At 35.9% G+C, this 23,245-nt stretch overlaps 1 protein-coding gene across 1 annotated transcript in view; it reads right to left on the bottom strand.

Moving 5' to 3' along the window:
• LOC133516222 (O-acyltransferase like protein-like) overlaps window positions 1-22,803 on the bottom strand; it is a 47,552-nt gene extending 24,749 nt beyond the window's left edge. Inside the window, exons 1-6 of the mRNA XM_061849034.1 lie at window positions 21,545-22,803; window positions 9,710-9,858; window positions 9,360-9,530; window positions 8,827-8,983; window positions 6,099-6,201; window positions 3,924-4,011 (exon numbers count right to left, since the gene is read on the bottom strand). Of these exons, the coding sequence (XP_061705018.1) occupies window positions 3,924-4,011; window positions 6,099-6,201; window positions 8,827-8,983; window positions 9,360-9,530; window positions 9,710-9,858; window positions 21,545-21,611 (735 nt within the window). The 5' untranslated portion in view covers window positions 21,612-22,803. The remainder of the gene's footprint in view (window positions 1-3,923; window positions 4,012-6,098; window positions 6,202-8,826; window positions 8,984-9,359; window positions 9,531-9,709; window positions 9,859-21,544) is intronic.
• Between the last annotated feature and the right edge of the window lie 442 nt (window positions 22,804-23,245).

The following is a 23,245-nucleotide window of genomic DNA, read 5'->3' as shown; positions in this document are numbered from 1 at the left end:
TCGTTTACTATTCACGGCACGCTTGCATGCGGTGAGCCTGCACGGTCGATCTCAAATTGCGGTCGGAGACGGAGGGCAAGCTAGGTACGACCCATTGACCACTTCAATAGGTATGCTTCGCACTGGGCCGGGCCGGCTTGTGCGTGACGCGGTGGCTGCGGGATGTTGCGAGAGCCAGCTACTTCGAACGGTTCATTCGTTGCCGCAGTACGGCACGGAATTATGGCAGCGTGCGCGCTGCCACAATGAGACTACAAAAAATAGTCGATAGTGCAGGTGGCCCAAGATACCTCGGCGATGCCTAATTTTAAAGAATTGGGTATTCTTACCTTCAGTCTTCAGAAAATTGGACTGGGAGGAGTATGGGCTTAACATATATTGCAGGAGACTAAACAACCTCAGATTCGCGGACGACCTAGTGGACCTACTGATGGAGGAAGATCCCAAAAAATTGGAGTTCATGGTCAAAAACTTCTGCGAGGAGAATAAACTTGTGGGTTTGGAAATGAATGCAAACAAAACAAAGATGATGACAAACGCAGATGACAGACATTTTATAATATAGTCAACTTAATATTTGTACTTACAAGTGATTCATATGTGGATTAAAGGCTTATTTAATTTAATTTAATTCACACCTTACCCTCAATACTAATATACGCTAACAATCTACGTAGAGGGACACAATAACTAATCCGAATATAAGACAAGCGCGGACTCCGGTCGCCCTTTAACGCAAGCAGACTGCTTCCGGTACAGAGAAGAATCGCACGGTCGAACAAGGTGAAACAGTCACCTCAGCTTCTTCATTGGTTACTTAATTTTGAGTCATAACTAAGAAGTTGGCTACTTGAGTTCACGTTGTATATTAAAAAAAATGCTATTTATTAAAGTATAAACCCATTACATACCAATTTAAAAATTATAGTTACAATTACAATTATTATTAATTAATATATATTACACTAAACTAAGCTAAGATTAAAAAGGTGTAAGTGAAACCTTACTCCTACAATAGCATGTTTGTTTATAGTTATCACGAATTTACAAATGCTTCGTTAATTAATAATTATTTTATTAGCCTATTTACAGTTAATTAATAAATTGTAACATAATATGACCTATTATATTAGAAGTATAATAAATAAATAAAAATGAATATCCTTTCTCTCAGTAGATATGCAGGAAAATCTAACTTCAAAATTAAATCAATGGCTCACCGCATGATGGACGCGCGCGTTATCAAATTCGTTGGGAGTGGACCGCGCACATATAACAAATCGGGAACATATTTTTCGAGGGTGTGGCGTATCTGTGTTTATAATCTGCAATACTGCTGACCGGCGTTAAAACAAAACAGCGCAGCAATTATCGTGTGAACACGCTGCATCGAGAGGAAGCTCCATGATTAATTGTTAGCAATTTCCAATCGTTTCCTGGATTTCCGGGAGCGTCGGGTAATTTATGGCTTTTTCAAGCGAACGTTTGTATTTTATTGTATTTTGTACTTTAGGAGTACACTTTGTAATAGACATCCGAAGCGTTATTATTCGCTGTTTTATTTTCAAACTGTATTATTATGCTTTTATTCTTTTCTGACTTCTAGTACACAAGTGATACGACTGTTATAAGTATGTTTCCATGTTGAGGTAAAATGTCAGAAGCTCATTTTGAGCCGGCTTTCAATTGCTCATTGTTAAGCAAACCTATGGCATGGAATGTAAACGTCACAACCACAACCTTTATTTGGAAACTATATGGTGTACTTTACTACATCAATAACAGTTACAGATGTAGTCAATAATCCTTTACATCATATGCATAATCCTTTAATATTTTCACGGAAACGCACTGTCGTGTTATGCCGTTTCAGTCAGTCTCAGTACAAAAAGTTCCGAGGTTGACTGAAGTAGCATGACAAATACGAACGTTTCCGAAATAATTTGTAAGAAAAATTAAACCGACTTCAATGAGGGAGACCGGTGAAAGAACGATTATTGTTGATTTTGGATTTCATACAATGAAATTAAAAAGACAGTGTCCTACACCTAATTATGTAGAAAAGGAGGTAACATGTTTTTTTTTGTCACTGCACCCACCTTAACACATTTCAGATTTGCCCTATGGTTGACTGGTAAGATACCCCGCAAAAGGGTATTCGACTGTATTTAAGATAAATTATTTCACACCCTGCATGAAATAAAGCACCAGATAATAATAAAAAAATAGGATACAAATATAAAAATGTGCCTTGAAAACCTAACTGCTTGACAAACATGCAAAGAGAACAAATTGCCAAACGTGAACTATGCATCGTTGAAGAGTTCCGTCGAAATGTCACTTCTACAAATGAAAATACTTGATTTGTTGATGAAAATATTAAGACCACTATATATGTGCCTTTAACATTTGAGGAGTTCCCTCGAGTCCTCATAGACCCCATCGTCAGAACTCGAACTTGTCAAAAATTTGTCTTGAAAATCTAATTTGCTTAACAAACGCAGCGAAGAGGACAAATCTCCAAACCTGTACTATGCGTCGTTGAAGAGTTCCATTTTGATCATCATCAGCAGTTCCACTTCATCAAATGTCACTTTTTTAAATGTAAATGCTTGTTTTGTTAAAGAAAATACATAAATCACTATATATATGCCTATAACATTTGAGGAGTTCCCTCGATTCATCATGGACCCCATCGTCAGAACTCGAATTTGACAAAAATTTGTCTTGAAAATTTAATTTGTTTAACAAACACAGCGAAGAGGACAAATCGCCAAACGTGTACAGTCAGCATCAAAAGTAGCGGATCAAATAACGTTTCATAAGTATCTACCGTTCTGTAACAGCTTAACTAAAAGTGATGTCTTTAATATGGAACAACTAAGACTGTAAAAGATATACTTTTGAGCGCGAATTTTACAAATTTATCAATATTTGGAAAAGTTATCCGAAATATCAGATACTTTTGGCGCGTTGTTTCATCCGCTACTTTTGATGCTGACTGTACTATGCGTCGTTGAAGAGTTCCATTCTGATCATCATCAGCAGTTCCACTTCATCAAATGTCACTTTTTTTAAATGTAAATGCTTCATTTGTTAAAGAAAATACAAAAATCACTATATGTATGCCTTTCACATTTGAAGAGTTCCCTCGATTTCTCATGGATACCATCATCAGAACTGAGTTTTGACAAAAACCGGACCAATATGTATATATATAAATTCAAACAAAAAATAATTTTTAAAATCGGTTCAGAAGTGACGGAGTTATGGAGTAACAAACATTAAAAAAAAACATACACACCGAATTGATAACCTCCTCTTTTTGAAATCTTGAAGTCGGTTAAAAATACGATGGCAAAGGATTGTTCACTACTCTGTACGTAGTCTGTGTAAGCCGCGATATACTTAGGTAGGTATGTATTTTTTTAAAGTCAGCATACACCGTGTATAAATCCAATACGATTATGTTTAGTTTTTTTTTAATTCTTTCGTTCTTAACACCTTTATTTAATTTATGTGTTCTGAAATAATACAAAACTCGTGACATTTAAGCTTAAATTCTTAAAAATCTAACTAACTCATACTTTAAACTAGAAAAATTAAAATAACTGCTTGGGCCGCTTTTAAGTAGTAATCACTGGAAAGGTAGAAATTGTATTCAATTTCGTACATACACACCAAGCAAAAATCATAATACAGATTATTCAAAATAGTAAAATACTTCGCTCATATTACAATGAACTTCCATACAAAGATAACTAGGTAATATATTATGTTTTCACTTATTGGCGGAAGCCCTAATAGGCTCTTTCGACAATTTCAATTTCCGAATAGAACTTGGGGTCCGTCAGGAACAACAAGGTTCCGTAAACAGAAATTAAGCAGTATCGAAATCGTTAAAATATCCAGTGGAAACTTACTTGTTCAATGAACTCCGGATTCGCGGTATAGCCGTACCCGATGAAGATCATGGAGTGTAGCCCCAAGATCATCACCATCGTGTAGAATCTGAGACAGACAAGATAGATTAATTTAATCCTACAATGCAATATCACATCACAGTTAATAAATATTTGAATATTACATCGTTTCACGGGCGCAATTATACTTTTTTTAATTAATTACTTGTTTGTTGTACAATATCAAGTATTAAATCCGGAAAAAAATGTGACGTTATCTATGAAAAGGGACCTTATTGTCGATGGCGCGTACGCCGCTCTGCGTAGCGTGGCGTTATTTATAATATGGGAGCATCGTTGATAATGGCGTAAGCGTCACCGACAATAAGGTCCCTTTTCATAGATAATGTCACAAATATGTCAGGACTTCATTAAAATTTATTTAATGTGCATAAAGCAACCGCGGTTTTTTTATAACAATGAAATATTTTCCACAGTAAATATGATCTTTTATGAATGTATTTATTCACTTACTTAAATACAATATAAATCACTCCTGCGTTATATCGATTAATTATGAAATGTGTTGGCGAAGAGAATTTCTGCAGTATATCACCAATAATGACTGTAGTATGTTACGCTTAATTACAAACCAAATACGCTAAATCAGTAACTAGTGAGAAGCGTTTGACTAGCTATTAACCTAATTAAAGCAAACTAGAGCTTTAATTCCAGTAAAATTATTATACTTAGGGTCGTATCTACAAATGTTAAGTCTCAGACTGATTGATACATATGTATAACTATTTTGTCTGTCACTTCCATAACTATTTAAAACGAAATTACTGATACCACTCAAGTTTAAATGTGTAACGCCATATACACATACCTACTGATAACATTACATTGACAATTTTTTTAAAACAAATAAAGTAAAATAAAAAAAGGAACAAGTTTTCTGGGTACCTAAGTTAATTTTCTTGGTTGAGTGAGAAGTGTTGGGAAAAAAGATTAATGTGCAAGAACGCCCGAGGGGTAGAATTCATGCAGTAAAACAGCATCACTTTAAAAAGAAATTCGCATTTATTATTTTATTTACTCTTCTGATTGGAGCCAGTTAGACTGCACCATTGTTCCAATGTTTTTAGGGTTCCGTACCCAAAGAGTCAAACGGGATCATATTACTGAGACTCCGCTGTCCGTTCGTCCGGCCTTCCGTCTGTCGCCGGGCTATATCTCATGAACCGTGATAGTTAGCCAGTTGAAATTTCTACAGATTATGTATTTCTGATGCCGCTATAAAAACAATTACTAAAAACAGAATAAAATAAATATTTAAGGGGGCTCCTATACAACAAAGTGATTTATAGATAATGGTACGGAACCCTTCGTGCGCGAGTTGACTCGCACTTGGCCGGTTTTTAAGAAAGTGACAATGTTGATATCACCGGCGATTCGAATTATCTCTTATGTACACGCTTTTTCTGGTTTTACTTCGTAAATCCAAATGTACGCTACCGTAAAATCAAAGTGAAAACATTTTTTCCCTGGTTAATCCTATCCTTATTTTCCGAAAGGCGTTGGTGGTAGTTAGGTATATGGTGCAATATCACAAATTGAACAAAACAATGTGGATTAGCATCGAAAACAATGCTTATGCAAACTCAGGAATACGGGTAAGTTAATCGGCCTGTAAGTTAATCGCGAAAGCTGACCATCGCGAATATACCTGACAGGCCGATATCGCCCGGCGAACTGATCAGTAGGCCCCTTAAGATACGTCAAATATTAAAACTTCAAACAAAAAACTCACTTTTGACACTCACATCTTCGATCCATATCGTATCCAGACCTAATATTTGACGTATCTTAAAGTTCAAATCGGACCGTAAGTTAACCAACTAATTCAATAATATTAGTTGGTAATTGTAAGATTCTTAATCTTTTATCTCTTTTAACAATACTTTTATTTTTATTCTAAGTCTTAATATGTAAATATGTGTAATATCGGCATATTTATGTTAACTGCATTCTAGGAACCCAAGTCACAGGCGTAACCTAGTTTGGACTTCACTTGTATTCATGTTTGGTTTGGGTAGGTATTACTGAATATGAGTACAGCTGCGTATAGTGTGTGCATGTCTTCACCGTTGTGCTATGGTTGTTTAATGCAATGTAACCAAAGTCCAAACCCACCTCATGGCCTGGAAGCACTTGAACACGCCGCCGTCGGCGTTGCCTCCTTTTTTCAGCGCTTTCCAGTTCTTCTGCACGCAGAATGCCATCACGAATTTGTTATCTAGTAAAAGAAATCTATAATTAGCTATATAGCCTCATGCATAATTTTTTTATTTTTTTTAACCATTATTTATATCGGTGGAACACCAGAAAAACTAAAAATACTTTTATAAATCCTCACATTATTTTATAAAAATATTTAAAATGTTGAAAAATTTTAAGCAGTTCAAACGTTCATAATTTTTGGCGCTAATTTTAAGAGCCGATGACGTCACACTTCGGAGACAACGGACGTTTGTTACTAATGTTGTTCGTGTATTTCAGCTATTCGACATTAATAATTAGTTTTCCATGGATCAACCTAAAAACCATTCTATAGGCATTATCTATTGCCAAAGCATACAAAAAAAATAAAACAGCCTACATAATTAGTAAATGTTAAAGAACCGTTCACCATCATATTAAGTAAAACAATCACGCTTCATTTCTGTTATTTAACTTTTTGGTAAGGAAAAAATTGTATATCTACAATCATGTACACCCAACAACACAAACATACAATACAACATAATTAACAAACCTCTTTAACCGTTATGACCACTGACATAAATATACTAGACAGGCTATCAAGAACAAATTGTGTCCGCCATTTTCGGCGTTTGACGTCTGTCACTAAGCTATAGAATAAGCATAGGTGTGTAGCGAAAGCCAGAGGCGAAACTGTTATGATAACTGTTCATTTTCTGCATACATACACACTGTGAAGAATCTAGATAAAATGTATTTATTTCCTTAAGTGTACGGAAATTATTTTACATATGTGACACGCACGACATTAAAATTTATAAAAATAGTCATGAAACTCTTCCCCAAATGACTTTCGTACTCGTAGCAATTTTGATCAAATGGCGCTTATAGCATAATATACTCTTTAAATATGAGAAAAACACTAAAAAAAATACGAGATAAAGAGTAATATATCATTATTATGTATATATTCTGCAAACAATAAGGTAGATAATCATTAGTACCTACGTGTCACATCTGCGAAATTTAATCTATGCGCCAAATAAAATGGCGTACCACCGCGAGTGTTTAAAGTGTCGTTTCAAAATAATCTAAATGAGCTTAAAACAAGAGTTTTTCGCAGTGGATTGTTAATATATTTCTTGATATTATTAGGATACATTTTCATAACGCACAATGGTATTTTTAATGTTTATTGTTTTTTTTTAATTTGTGATACATGCGTGGCATCTCGACAGTAGTCGGAGACGTACTAAAAGCAGTGAAGTGCCGGCACTTCATTGAGGTGTGGAAGCATTTTCTTCTAGTGGTCTTCTCTAGTACTACATAATGCTTCAATGGTTATGATAGCACTTTGATTATGAAGAAAACAAAATGTCACACTTGCATGAGATACGTTTTTCCAAAAGTAACCAGGCTTCGATGACGTTCAATTTGCACGTCACCATGATGCCACGTGTCCGTCTTACGAATTTCAATCTGACGGTCACGTGACCTGACGCGAGTTTAACATTTAAAGTGCACAGCGCCGCTAAAGAAGTTTTCACTTCAAAAACGAAACAAAAAAACCTGGGTGAAACGGAGATTGGGAGGAGAGGAAAATACTTGGATGATGTATTGTTTCGTAATTATATTTTTTAAGAATAAGTTAACTGAAGTTTTACTGGTGATAGACATCTAAAATAATACATGTGTCGACAAATCTACAATAATGCAAAAACATCCGTAATTTCGTGTTACTGCAAACTGGTGTGTAGCTAGCGATAAAACTTTTGATCGGCGTGTTGTAAGTACGTGCAAATTTAAATAATAACAGTATTAAAATTCAACCAAGTGTTTATCTAAAATTAGTCGACAATAACCGATGTTCGAGATATAATCATTTTTAATTGATAAATCGCGACTAAAATACATTTTTATACCGGATTTCTTTCAAAATCGGTACGACGTAGAACAAAACAACGAATCTGTCTTAACTGTGACGTCACGTTACGTTTCCACCAATGGTATTGCGTTTCGCTCATTAGCATTTTGCGCGCAATTTTTGTACTTTACCTATATTCATTATTTTAAGCAATTAAATGATAATTTTATAACGCAAATGCATTTGTAACATGCTATAACAGTAACAATCATCCGAATAAAAAATATTTGGTTCAAATTTAAACTTCATGCACGAGGCTAATTGTATGACTTTAAACTTTTACGCTTTTCCTCATGTTTGAGACTTTATTTTATAAAAATGTAAAATCAAAAAGATTACAATAAAAAACCTAGTAATTAATGTAGTATAAAAGTGAAAGTTAAATAACCTATAGACCATCAGGACACCATTATAAGCTTGTGATTTGTGAAACTACATTCAATTGACTTTTAACTTGTTTTACGAGAGGCAAAGTTGTTGTTTGACCCCTCGTGCTAATTTTGATACCCGCACAAGCTAAAGATTTCAAAATTGAACCACAAGGGTAAGCTGGTGGTTAGTTATGCGGAATCTTGAGTATTGCGAGGCTTTCAAGGTACTTTGTCAGAACGCAACCTCTGTTAACGAGAATCTCTATAATTGAGACTAACATTTTTTGAACCTGTATATTTGGTGCGACTTGCTTAAATGGAAAATTGACACAATATCGCGTATTGCAATTTTCTTAATACTCACTTTCGAGTTGTTCGCTAGGCCAAAGGAAGTACCACGCGGTGCAGGCCAGGTTGGTCAGGAGGACGACTAGCAGGATGGCGCCGACCACCCAGTCCAGCACGTCGATGGGCAAGCTGTCGGACTGCGTCTTACAGTAACGCACGGACAGGGTTTCCACCTGGGATTTAAAAGACGTATTCTTAGAAATTATCAAATATTTAACTTGTAAAGAAGGGTTGAGATAATAGTTAATGACAGGGAACCCTGCTTCAGGTTCTCTTTAGTAAGCAGTGCTTGTTAGCGCAGACCTACTTACAGGCTGTAGGCTCGGTGAAAGGAGGCGTTAAGACCATCCCTCAGTGCAAGTTTAGTGAACACTTCTCCTGGGGCATCGGTGAGGATGAGTCCAGAGTGTTGCATAGTGCAGACCTACCTGCAGGCCGTAGCCCCGGTGTATAGAGGCGTTAAGACAGTCAGTCAGAATTACTTCGGTGGGGTTTCCTCCCGCGGCGAGGGTGAGGCTAAGTCCACGGTGTTGGTTAGTGCAGACTTACCTGCAGGCCGTAGCCTCGGTGTATGGAGGCGTTAAGACAGTCCCTCAGGGCCATTTCAGTAGATTCTCCTCCCACGGCATGGGTGAGGTTGAGTCCGCAATGCTGGTTCGCACAGACTCCGCGGTGGAGCTTCGAGTGCTTGTAGTTCTTCGCAATGTTCATTGAGAAGTTCTGGGAAAATATTTTAGGATTATTTTCTTCCTTTTACGACAAAATCTGATGCGAATTGTTGTCTACACTTGAAAATCCAAAAATAAACTCTAATAATCATGTAATCAGTATATTAAGGCACTTCTCAATGCCACCTTTTTATTAGCAGCTTCGCAATAAAACACGTATATTGTAGGTACCTTGATGAATTGATAAAGCGGTGTGTCATCCTCCATCAGCTCCATGTCGACTATACAGTACACAGCCTCAGGGTTCCGTAGGCAGAGGTCAAAGTCGTCCAGCTCGGAGAGCACAGGCATGGAGTAGTAATCGAATTCGTGGGCGCCATCTGGTGAAGGCAACGTACGTTAATAGAAGTAATTACAGGTGATTGTAGTTACGCAGCGTTTAGTTGCCAGTTGCAGGAACTAGGCAGAACTGCAGAACTATTAGCCATCGGCAGTCTCAATTGTTTGGTGTAGGTTAAAACGCTATGGCGGAAAAACTTTGTGACGTGTTTAGGGTTCCGTACCCAAAGGGTAAAACGGGATCCTGTCACTAAGACTCCGCTGTCTGTCCGTCTGTCACCAGGCTGTATCTCATGAACCGTGATAGCTAGTGTTGACAGTTGACGCGTGATAGACACTTGAAATATTCACAGAAGATATGTTTCTGTTACCGCTATACCAACAAATGCTAAAAAGTACGGAACCCTCGATGGGCGAGTCCGACTCCGGTTTTTTATGTTTACTTCCATTGGATGTCAATATAATTATTTTCTATTTTTTACGTTGAAATATAGATTAATTGGCCGGATATGCCTGTTGAGGTAGCATGTGAGTCGCAAAATCAGCGAAAATGTAAACATTTGTTTCACATCGACTGTACCATTAAGTACAGTGGCGCAGCTAGCGTGTGTGTCAACCGATGCGGAAATTGTGGGTGTCACCCCAAAATTAATATTAAAAAAAAGTAATAGTAATTAATATTCCATAGCTCAGAATTACTACATCCATCTCTCAACAGTCCTTACACCCTAGCGGGAGCTGCCTCTGCGTGCGTTCTATAGATGGCATCCAAATCCGTATCAATGTAGGGCAGTCTCTTTAGTTACGAAACCGTAGGTATTTTATATAAGCGTAATCTTAATAACGTTGTTATTTAGTCTAAAGTATATAAGTTCACATATATTGCAAATAAGAAGAAATACAATCCCTGTTCATGCAATGTCACAATCAATCCTGTTCCAATCGGCACCCCTTATTTTATTTGCACACTTATTGAGTATGATATAAGCATAAACAAGTTAAAGTGAGCCTACTGCGTAAGGTATTTTTGCACTTTCAACAGCGTTGTAAGTAAACCTGCCATTCGAAACGCGTTTCAACACATCCTAAGTAAGCCTAATGCTTACCTAGTTGCTTCATACTCCTCATTAACATCAGATAGGGAAAATATACAATACATAATTACAGACAAATTCGTGTAAAGCTTGTAATATTTTAGTAATAATGAAAGCGTTTATCATTATGTTTGTGATTTATATATTCAGTATGTTGGGATTGAGATTTAAGTTATTCTTTTTGTTACTTTGATTTTGTGTAGGTTCATATAGAATGTTAATTACCAGAACTATTGTAAACTGTGTGAGGTGTGCAATAAAGAGTATACTGTATTGCATATAATATATATAAATATGATATAAAATGTTAATTCCCAAAACGAAGCTGTAACCAAATTATTTTAGGCGCTCATTGAATATAATCCAGTCTAACGAAATATCGACCAATCCCTATTAATGCCACCCGACCAAATATGCTTATTGAATGAAATACATTCTAGGAAAATATTGACAAATTAATACATACCACCCTGCTTAATTCATAACTTGAGTTTGGTATTCAGATTTTAAATCTCTTACGGTTCTGTTATGGGTTTGATAAAAAGAAATTAGGTAGGTATTTACTGTTTAAATAGGCCTCACGTGTATTTTATAAAACCGTTGCTATAATATCCCTTAATGTGAGTTCATGGAGGCACATTGGGAGTTCATGGAGGGTAACTTAGGTAATTAATATGTAGTAAGGTTATTTTTAAAACGTTTATACATTGTTGCATTACGCGAATTCTAACAAAATACTGTGAAAACTACTTTCATCTATGGAAAGCGTTTAACCTAGTCACATCTAGGTTTTACGGTGACATATGTACGTATTTTCCAAATATCAATAACAATAAAAGAAACAACACCTAGTTTTCAATACAAAAGTTTAAGACAGTTCATTCACTTGTCTTGCACAAGGTTTTGTTACCGGAACCACATCATTGTTTCAACTACCTGTAAGTATACAGTTTGCAACGAGGGTATACGGTTGTGTAGAAGGTATTTATTAAATATTTAATTTAATGATTTAAGGAATATAAAAAAAAATCGATATTGAAGCCACACAAATGTGGCTAAAATGTGAAAGATCAAAATTACAATACGTACGAAATATTAGTACGAATAAACATATGGCTGAAACAATCGGCATATAGTCGGTGAGCAGATGTCTCATAAAAACTGCAGTTGGGACGTAGTTTTTAGGGTTCCGTAGCCATTATTTTTCTATACTTATCTTTTGAGTCACCACTTGAACTCATGCCAACCGTAAAATAAAGAGACAAATTTTGACGTATAACATGAAGACAATTTACTAAATCCTTTTTTTATAAGTTTCATGGTTGGAAGACACCGTTGTTATTAAAGTATAATTGATAATAGTTATAATTTGTAGCATTAATAAATGAATGGGAATGCGGTGTTGCAAGTCGCGTCGGTCCGCGACGGCGCTTTCGCAAGGACCACTATCTGGCATTTACGCAAGTGCAATTTTGCCGGCCTTGGCCGTGGTTCAAAATGTGATAATTTTGTAGGTGATAGTATCTTAGGTTATTTTTAACCTAAAACAAAGGTAATATTTTCATATTATTCTACCTATCACAAACGATGCACCTTATTTAATTACATATAGATCGTGTCATTCACGACGACGCGTGCCTTGATTCGTATTGTCAATTTGTCATGTTAGTAAAGGTTAATTTAACAGATATTACTAAAATTAACTTCCATAATGTAAACATAAATAATACTAAACTTAAAAAACTTATACATAAACTTAAAAATAATAATAAAAACTATAAATAAACTTAAAATAAAGGTCCTATAAATAAAACACGTCCTCCAAGTCACTGCCGATGGGCAGTGTGCCCAGAAGGCAGGCCGCATTGCCATTGCAAGGTTAGATTTGACAAATCTGCTGGATGACACGAACTATAACATTTAACGCATCAATATACGTTTTAGACAAATGTTCTGTCAGTACCCCTAGTGTAAATAAATTCGATTTCCAAACGTGACGTACGCGTTTGCGTTTAGTCTCATTTTGTATTGGATTTCGAAAGAGCGCGCCAAGCGGGACGTTTTGGAACCTCAAAATCCTATACAAAATGAGACTTAACGCAAACGCGTTCGTTATGTTATGATGTCGATCAAAGTTACACTAGGGGTACAGATGTCTAATCGGTGAAGGGTAAGTAAGTAAAGTTATGTTACTAAGTGTTGATGCCCGAGTGGATCTGGATGCTTAGCCAACATGCCGATCGTTAACGCTCCGTATTGTAGCGTAAACATATATTATCTATGTTTCACTCTTCCATATTAGTGCGACAGTGACATTTGCGTTTCGTTCGTTACGGAGCGTCAACGATTGACGTGTTGGCTACGCACCCTGACGTCTGAGTTTCATTCAGGAGCGTTCAAAACGAACGCGTTTTTATACTTATGTACGGAATAAATATCATTTGATATTGACCAGTGATTAGTGGCTTTTCGGTAAAGGAAAACATCGTGAGGAAAATTCAGAAGAAATTTAAAAGTGTATGTGAAGATTGTGAAGTTCCCGGCCCGCATCGGGCCATAAGCATTCTTGTAATGGAATTATTTATATGCTTGAAGGTTTGTTTATAAGTAAAAAAACAATAGTTAGTTTAATTATGCATTCACTATTCTCCAGTCTAAGTCTCCAGTTAATACAAAGCCATATAATGGCAGTTACTCGTATAATATTCAACTCTATTGACAGCTTATTAAATTGAAGCAAATAATTAATAAAATAAAATTTTTATTTATTCGTTAGCATACATGCTTTTTACAATGCACTAGAGGGTTAAATTCCAAATTACCTATATAGGAATTGCACATGTCCAATAGTATTTTTAGGATTTCAAACTCGAAGGTTGACAATCGGAACCAAAGCTCTCCGTGTTCGTCCGACCGTCTGCCAGTCTGTCTGCAGACTTTATCTCAAATACCGCGTTATAGGTAGCTTGTTGAAACTTTATTGGAGAGTATTTTTCTGCTGTTATTGCTAAATTAAGGGATTTTTCCATAAAGGTTGAATATAGAAAACAAATCTATGTATTATGATGAAGAAAACCAATAGTAGATTGTTAACCAAGGGATAAAAGGCACTCATTCCTGTGGAGGTAGTTTGGCGCTCGAACGCAGCAGTGGGAGCACCAAGTCTGAGGCTGAAATGATGCCTTTCGTCCGAGTTACACACTCTACTGTTTATTTGAAATACACGAAAAGTAAAACACATGTGTTTATTTAAGTATAATTTTTAATAGCATTTCTTGAGGGTACTTTCAATGGATGGGGAGTTAAATATCAGAATGGTAATCCATTTATACCAAATTTCAATTGCTTATCGAAAAAAAAAAAATCGTACCTACTTGGAAAGTTAAATGCTCCAGTGAAGAAACGTATCACTTTCTGCACACTTTTATAAAAACAATGACCCGTTCAGAGCGTGAGAAATGATAAAAATAATAAAGCCTGGCTAAGCTTGTGTCAGCCTTAAGGAAAAAAAAAATTGCACAAAATACTATGAAGTTAATTTCTATTAATTACGTAAGTAATTAACTACTAAGTAAGACAATAATTAAATATTTGGAGAAAAAATACGAGTAGGTGGCTTAGTTGTCACCAATGACCCCAACATGATGGTAAAAATATTACTCATTTCCTGCTCGTATTATGGCTTTATTTGAACAGGCTCGGTAATTACTCATATAATCTTTTTTCCTCAGGATTCCCGGAATCAAATAACGAGAAGCTTCACCTTGTTTGTTTATCTCGTATAATTATATTTTATAAGTGCGGTGAATGTAGCACGCTCAACGTCGAGGACGCGTCGGCCAAGCTCCGACAAGGTTATGATTTTTGGAACATTCGTCAATATTGAATGTCGTTACGAAACCCATACATGCAAATTGTAAATTTCTAGAATTTCCGATGGGGTAATCCAGCGGGAAAAGTAGACGATAAAAGGGATTTCGCTTAACTTAAGGAGCACTGTGGAACACGCCTAAATTGACAATTTCATAAGGCAGGTCTAACTCTCGTAGGAATTAAATTTCATCCTAATATTTTAATACTTATTTATAAAATTTAATGTAGAGGACTTTGTATTAGACCTACACTGTATGCAATTGTACATTTTGATGATCACTTTAAGTATTTCCCGAGGTACTGTATTATTGATGATATGAAAATAGCATTCAATTTATTGTCAGCATATATTACTTTATTATCATAGGTCACATTATGAATCTTGAAGAATGACATTATATTACGCGGCAAATGAATCATTCGTACGTGATTGGTTATTAATTACTGACCTCTGTTCACCTAAGCACTAAGCACGCCGTGAAGTGTAGAACTCATTGGAGTACTTACTGACAGATGACGATGATCTATTGAACAGTTACAGCAAACGTAGCTGAGGAATATTATAATTATACTCGTAGGTAGGTAATAACAATGCTTGATAGAATCGTTTAGTGATATCCTGGTGACAAATGGTATTCGATTTCTTTAATGCTAATAGTAATGGGCACTGTTGTGATAGTGATGTCACAAGAGAGCTGTTAAATTTAAACTACCCTGTTCGAGGTGTAACAATAAGAACACGTCACCGAATAAGCCCTTAAACGGATCACCACTATTTTTTTACACCCTGTATACATGGTGATTTTTAATTCGTGAACAGTAACCACATTTTCCGATAAAGCTCCCCTAAATTAACGCGAAACGCTAATTCAAATGTCAATTAATTAGCTCCTTAATTAATTCCCATTAAAAATATCCCTACTTATCAACATTCATGGTCGCCCTACTGGTCACGTGACTTAAATGCAATGTAAACAACGTAAAGTTATGATTTATGCCAATTATATTGATTATTACTTTTTTTTAACGTTTCCAGCCAGCAAATAAGGTTGAATTCAAGTGGTTGAATTGAATAATTTGATTAATATGCTATGAGTTCGTGGTAGTTCTACCATGTTCTAAGTAACAACTAGGAGTGAAGTAGGGTAACCATTAGACTCGGTAAATTTGAGTTAAAAAATGAATTACTTATAAGAAAATACGTTAACAGATTTTAGAATATTCTTACGTACAAGTGTGTATACTAAACGTACGAACGGAGAACGCCATCTTGTGGCCTGAATCGGAAACATTAACTTCACACTTCGCGCCAAAACAAGTTATGTTTTCTACAGTTCACGTACGTTTTCTTATGCACTGTAGATTCTGCCATATCTTGCGGGCTACATCATTCGAAGCTTAAACTTGACATTTACACTTCGCGCCAAGGGGCTCCTGTGCTGCCGCCTACAGTTCATGGACGTTTCCTATAGCTTATTGGATGTTAAAATAATATAAACAAATAAACCACGTTTGATATTCGGTTAGTTAGAGGTTCAACATTTTGTATCTATTTATGGAATTATATCATTGGTCGAGCGTCGAATGACCGAGTCACAACATTTGTTTGATGGAAGATTTATTAAAACCATAAACACGCTTAAATAATAACAAACTTGGAATTAAATGTAATCTAAAATTAGAACTACCTACAAAACTAAAATTAATACCAAACAAAAACATAACATGGGTGACCTAGCCCATTTGTTTGTTTACATTGTTTTCAAGCCCGAATGGAAACTTTCAAGTTGTTTGAATTCCGTGGTTTGGCCGCCATGTCAATATTTTTATGATTTTTTGTGCCGTCTAAATATAATTATGGATTTGTGCCGTTTTATTTTATAATTTGATTGGTAGCCACAGCCAGACGTTTAATTGTGTTAACCCTTACAGTAGCAGGATGCCGGGAAACGATTGATTGACTCAATCAATTGTGATGGAAATTGGCAGATACAGCGGCGGCAACGACGACGCTACAACAGCAATGCAGCTACAGTTGACATTTGAACATCACCTTTAAATCGATGAAACTACGAGTAACACGATTTTCACTTAGGATTCCTCGCCAACCTGCCTGCGCCTAAGAACGTAATGTCATGTTCGAAACATCAGGCCATAAAAAAAAATAGGACAAGTGCGAGTCGGAGTCGCCCACTGAGGGTTCCGTACTTTTTAATACCTATATTTGTTGTTATAGCGGCAACAGAAATACATCATCTGTGAAAATTTCAACTGTCTATCACGGTTCATCGGATACAGCCTGGTGACAGACGGACGGATAGCGGTGTCTTAGAAATAGGGTTCCGTTTTACCCTTGGGTGCGGAACCCTAATAAGTGCGCGCGATTATGTCTGAAAATTTCGATACGTCATGACATTTATGACAGTGAACATACTATGTATCGAGGTTGTCATGTATCATCAGCCGTAAAAGTGCATGGCGACTTTATCATGAATTCATTCGTAATTTCTCCATGCAATTTCGCAGCCCACTGTACAAAGTATGGTAAGTTGCCTGTATTAAAACAACATTTAACGTACCTACAGCGATTACAATAATCATAGTCGGTTCATCTTCATAGTAAATAGATGACGGCTTTTATAAAAGAAGCAAATAACCAATACGAGTAAAACATTTTAAAGTTTTTTTGTGATCTTTTTGACAACAACATGTCCAATTGGTCTTGTTGATTGCATTTTACTTGCCCTTTTAACTTTATTATGACGTCAATACGGTCATTTATTTTTTTAATAACACTATCAACATTTATTCGCGAGCGTATTAAGTATATTATTGTGAATGGTATCAAGGATATGTTGTAATTTTCCATTCAATAGTCGAGCATTTAATTTAGGTTCTTTGATGTCAGTAAAAATCATAATTATAATATATCTCAGCTCCCATCTTTTTCAGTTCGCGGCGCACTTGCTAGTTTAAAATTTAATCTCTGCTGCGCCCTAACCTAGCTAGGCTATTCGAAATAGATAGCATGGTGAGGAGGATTGCCCTTTGCTCTGTACTGTCTACGGCGCACAGTTTGGGAGCCCCTGAACTAGACTGTGCTGTTGACCTAGCGAAGCTGCGTAGATAATTAATAGCTAAAGGATATTTAGTATCAAAGTAAGGTTAATTTAAAATAGACTTGACGATCGCGTTAGTGATTGGCGCGCATCTCAGACACGGCTTTCACTTATTTTCGCATACATCAATCAGCGTGAGCGATCTACAAGGTCGTATCAAAACCAGTCCAAACAAATTGTTAAATCTGAATCGGAGTCCTGGTCAATACTGCGTAGGGAGCGCCTCTAGCACATATTGAGGGCCTACCGCGAAATACGAAAATCGAAGTTATCTGCCTCTCTATCACTCTTGCATATTCGAGCGATAAAGGGACATATAAGGAAATTTCGACTTTCGCGTTTGGCGGTAGGCCTCTGTAAACAACGGCCTTGACGCATCAATGACATAGTGAAAACTCAAATAACTGTTTAAGGCAAAGTATGTATAGTTAAGAATATATGATAGTGCTGCTAGAGAGCAGCACTATCATATAATGTTCTGCCGCCAGAGGGCGGCAGAACATTATAGTAATATTCAGTGTGTGTTTTATTAGTGTGGATAATTCGATATTCAAAATATTTTCATATAGACAGGAAAGTATTGCCTCTATGTATTCGGTTTTGGGTAGGTTACAATTGGGTAGGTTAGGATAGTTTAACAGGAACATAATTTAACATTTTTTTTCTGTCAGGCCGCTAGTTGTGAACTTCGATTTGAGAAAAAACTGTCATCTTGACCTAATTTTGACATCACTGACACGTGCACCCTATCGAATATTGTTGCGAGCGACATGCTCTGCGGTTGTCTTGTAACATTGTATATAATTAGTATAATTACATAAATCAATACTTAAAAGCTTATAAAATTGCGAATGCCGCTTCTGGATCATTTTACCCTTCACGATTGCGAGATTGCCGCGCAAAGCGCTGATGCAAAATTATTACGCGGATGTAACATTTTTCCTTTATTTGCTTTGCTTGTTTTTAAAATAATAGTATATTTTTTATTAACTTTGTAATAATATTTTGACATGTAGTACTATAGTAAAAACGCGCGATGCCTTCATTTGGAAACATCATTTGCAGATTCTGTTGAACGTCTTTTGTGAATAAAATGTACTTTTTATTGATTTTTTTGTATTTGATTAACAGGAGACTATTGACTATTGTCGTTATCAAGAACGGAAAAACTGAAGTGAAAAGATATTTCCTTCGAAAAAACTTGAAAGTCGAAAAGTAAAATCAATATCCAAAATTTAGATTTTTTTTGTCCTTATTGTAAGTACTCGTATTTGCCATGATTGCTGATTTGATTTTAATGTGGGTAAGACGCGAGCTAGATAAAAAGACATCGGTTAGCATCCCGATCACGTTAACGGGGAATCCATCTCGAGGTTGAGCCATGGAAATATTCTCATTAAATAAAGTGATGCGATAAATAGGTTAGAACGAGACGGATGCTGTTATCTCCATGATAAACGTGACCCCCGTCATACGTAATGTGACTATAAGTGTAACGGATCTTCTTAAGGCAGGGGGTCGGTAGTTTGAGACATAATGTACGATTAGGGGTGCTATCCGTCCGGACCCCGGCATTCACAAAGCTAATCGATCAGTTTGTTTCTGGTAGACCAGCACAACCTGATCTCTGATTGCTAGTAGTTGTTGGGAATTTTGGGATCAAGTTATAGGAGGACCTCAGAGTTGAGATATATTTTGTTAACAGGTAGACAGATTTGTCCTCGTTTACCAGAGCCGGGTATGTACGGGTGTTAAATAAGAAATAAATACAAAAGTACACGAAATCCTGGTAAGAAACTAATGAGAATGATTAATGACTAAATTAGAACACAATTTCGTAGACAGATAATAGAGAGGCATGGGCTTTAATTTGTGTCGGTCTCAATTACATGGTATTTCTTAGATTGAACTGTATTTACATTTTTTTCATTTCATTTCATTTATTGACCATAAAGTAATATATGCATTACAATCATGGTATGTCGTTACAAATTATTCGTTGTCGTTGTATTACAAATCTACCTTATTGATTATGTTTATATAGGAAACTCCCACTAAATACCCCATCGAGAGTGCAATTTCAATTCAATTCAATTTCAATTTATTCATTCATAACATAAGTTACATGTCAATTAACGTTAATTATTTACATCTTATGTCTATTTTTATCTATCAACAACAATAAATAATAATAAGTATCGCATTTTAATAATCACGTAAATTATTCTGATTAATATATTCCTCTACTGAGTAAAATGCCTTATCTACTAAATATTGCTTAAGCTTACTTATAAATATATTATCTGATAGTTCAGCTGACTTCAAATTATTTGGCAAACGATTATAGATTCTAGGACCTATGTACCACACACATTACATACATGCATGCATACTGTACATTGTTCAGACTTTTTTAGTCTGTGCATGTTAGGGAGGAGATTATTTCCATTTCGGCAGTTAGGACCACGCATTCTAAATTCATTTAGATGTTTACGAACTACTTTTGCCACTTCAAATATGTACAGACCTGGAACAGTCATGATCCTTAACGTCCGAAATAGGTTGCGGGCGGGTGTGTCCCAGGGCACCCCAGCCATGATCCTAATTACCCTTTTTTGCATAATAAACACCCTTTGTCTCTCCGCTGCTTGTCCCCACATATCAATTCCATACGTTACAATTGACTGAAAGTAAGCATTTCTGACACATTGCTCGTCAAGCATTTTCGTTAATCTAGAAATTGCAAAGCACGCTTTGCCTAACCTCTTACAAAGCTCATCTATATGGGTATCCCACTTTAATGAAGAGTCCAATGTAAAGCCTAGATATTTTGCCTTGTTTACTAAAGGTACTTCGATATTATCAAGCACAATATTCAATGTTTGGGGTGGCAAACCCCTAAGGCTGATCTGGATTACATTGGTTTTTTCAAGATTAAGTTTCATACCATTGATAGTGAACCAGTGCTTTACATCCCGTAGCAAGTAATTTACTTTAGATTGCAGTTCTGTGAAACCAGTGCCCCAAACTACAAAAGTACTATCATCCGCATATGCGATCAGTTGACCATGCGACGTACACGTTGACAAGTCATTAACTAATGTAATAAATAAATAATTACCTATTACTGAACCTTGAGGAACAGAAATGGAATCAAGCGATTGATAATTAGATCTTCCCTTATAGCCATTTACATCTACTTCACATAATTTATATCATTATTAATTTACGTTCTCCTATTGTAACCGATGTAATGAGATGCCATGAAACATGGGTCGCTTGGGTCATTATCAAGCTATAGAATATTAAGAAAAAATATATTAGTTATGCATATAATATTTCAGTAAAACAAGCGCTATTAACTGGTAAATCCTAATTCAGTGATTGGGAAGCTAAATCGCTACTTTCAATTGCTTTATTGACCGGTTTAACTCGCAGCAAAGTCAGCAAATGACGTGCAAACAACGCTTGAACAAATGGAAAATTCAATAAAAGCACTTGAAAGCTCGTTTAAATGAGCTAGGAATTTATTTTATTCCACATTCAGTATCAAACTTTACATTAAACCTAAGAAATGACAGAAAACTTCTAATTGATGTATTGGCCAGATAATCGTTTAGTTACTTAAAAATAAGGCTTACCCTCATTAGTACTATTCTGGCCAGCGACGAGATTCACTAAACAAAACACTGCTATGTACCACCGCATTTTGGCAAACTATCGACTGCCCGCGCTCGAAGCGACTGGCTGGCCGCGCGGCCTAGAGTCAGCCAGCGAAACGTTAGTAGGGTGGTGGAAACTCCATTTCCGAAACTTTACAAGGTCAAAATTCAATCTTTCATATGGACTGTAAACAATCAGGTGTATTAACTCGGAATAATCGCGCATAACATGATGTGATACCTACACTTTTTGATACCACGCGTTATGTAGTCCTCTCTGTTGCATGCCCTCTTTTAGTGATGATATTAGGTAATTGACAGTGAAATGAAATAATATGTTAGGAATATCGGAATGGAATGAAGGAATGAAAACATTATTCATATGGCAGTTTCTGGTTAGCATAGTAAGAGACGAGCGTTATCATGTCAAGTCGTACGCGAAAAGAGCGACTCTATCTGTAATAGTACGCTGTGGGCGTATGGTGGACGCGCTTAATGAATATGGCAACAAAAGAAAGCAGGTTTACGTTTATGACCAACTACGCTGAAAAAACATTCAAAAACCTAAAACTGTAATTCTAATTCATTTAAAATAAATGTTGAAGAAAATTTTAATAAATGTTGAAGAGATCGTAAAGTTAATTGTGAAATGGCTATAAGATATAGGCACTTAATTTAATTATGAAGTTGTTTTCATGTTTGAAAGTTTAGTTATTGTCAGCTTCTATTGCTTCTAAGTAAACTCAAACAATTAAGAATTCTTTGAACAGTAATTATAAAACCTTTTGCGGCTTTGGGCTTTCGAACCGTTTGACTTTCAATAACAATAATAACAACATTGGTATTAAAGCAAGGCACTATGCGATCTTAATAGGGTTATATTATTTGAATAAGATTTATTAGTATTTCGTTTTAATTAATTATTTTGAAATTTAGTTTGTATTCTTATTAATTATCTTCTTGGATTTTGTTTCTAAACCTTCATACTTACAGTTTAAATTTATTTGTTTTTAACAATCCGTAGTCAACTGGGGAGCCCTTATAGTTTATCCGCGTCTTTTTACCTGTCTGTCCGTGGTTTAGCTCAGTATTTGTTGGTATGTACCTGCAATTTAATAGTAACCTGCAATTGGCATCTATGTCAAATACTCCCACTAAGTGGTAATAAACTTAAAAAGCGGCCAAGTGCGAGTCGGACTCACCCATGAAGGGTTCCGTACTATTTATGACGTATTAAAAAAACTACTTACTAGATCTCGTTCAAACCAATTTTCGGTGGAAGTTTGCATGGTAATGTATATCATATATTTGTTTTAGATTTTTCATTCTGTTATTTTAGAAGTTACAGGGGGGGGGGGGGGGGGGGGACACACATTTTACCACTTCGGAAGTGTCTCTCGCGCAAACTATTCAGTTTAGAAAAAAATGATATTAGAAACCCCAATATCATTTTTAAAGACCTATCCATAGATACTCCACACGTATGGGTTTGAAGAAAAAAGATTTTTTGAGTTTCAGTTCTAAGTATGGGGAACCCCCAAAATGTATTGTTTTTTTTTTTCTATTTTTGTGTAAAAATCTTAATGCGGTTCATAGAATACATCTACTTACCAAGTTTGAACAGTATAGCTCTTATAGTTTCGGGAAAAAGTGGCTGTGACATAAACGGACAGACAGACG

This window comes from Cydia pomonella, chromosome 3 (genome assembly GCF_033807575.1).
Source record: "Cydia pomonella isolate Wapato2018A chromosome 3, ilCydPomo1, whole genome shotgun sequence".
Classification (NCBI taxonomy): Eukaryota; Metazoa; Arthropoda; class Insecta; order Lepidoptera; family Tortricidae; genus Cydia; species Cydia pomonella.
The sequence above is the reverse complement of the archived record's forward strand: the minus strand, read 5'-3'. Positions and strand labels throughout refer to the sequence as shown.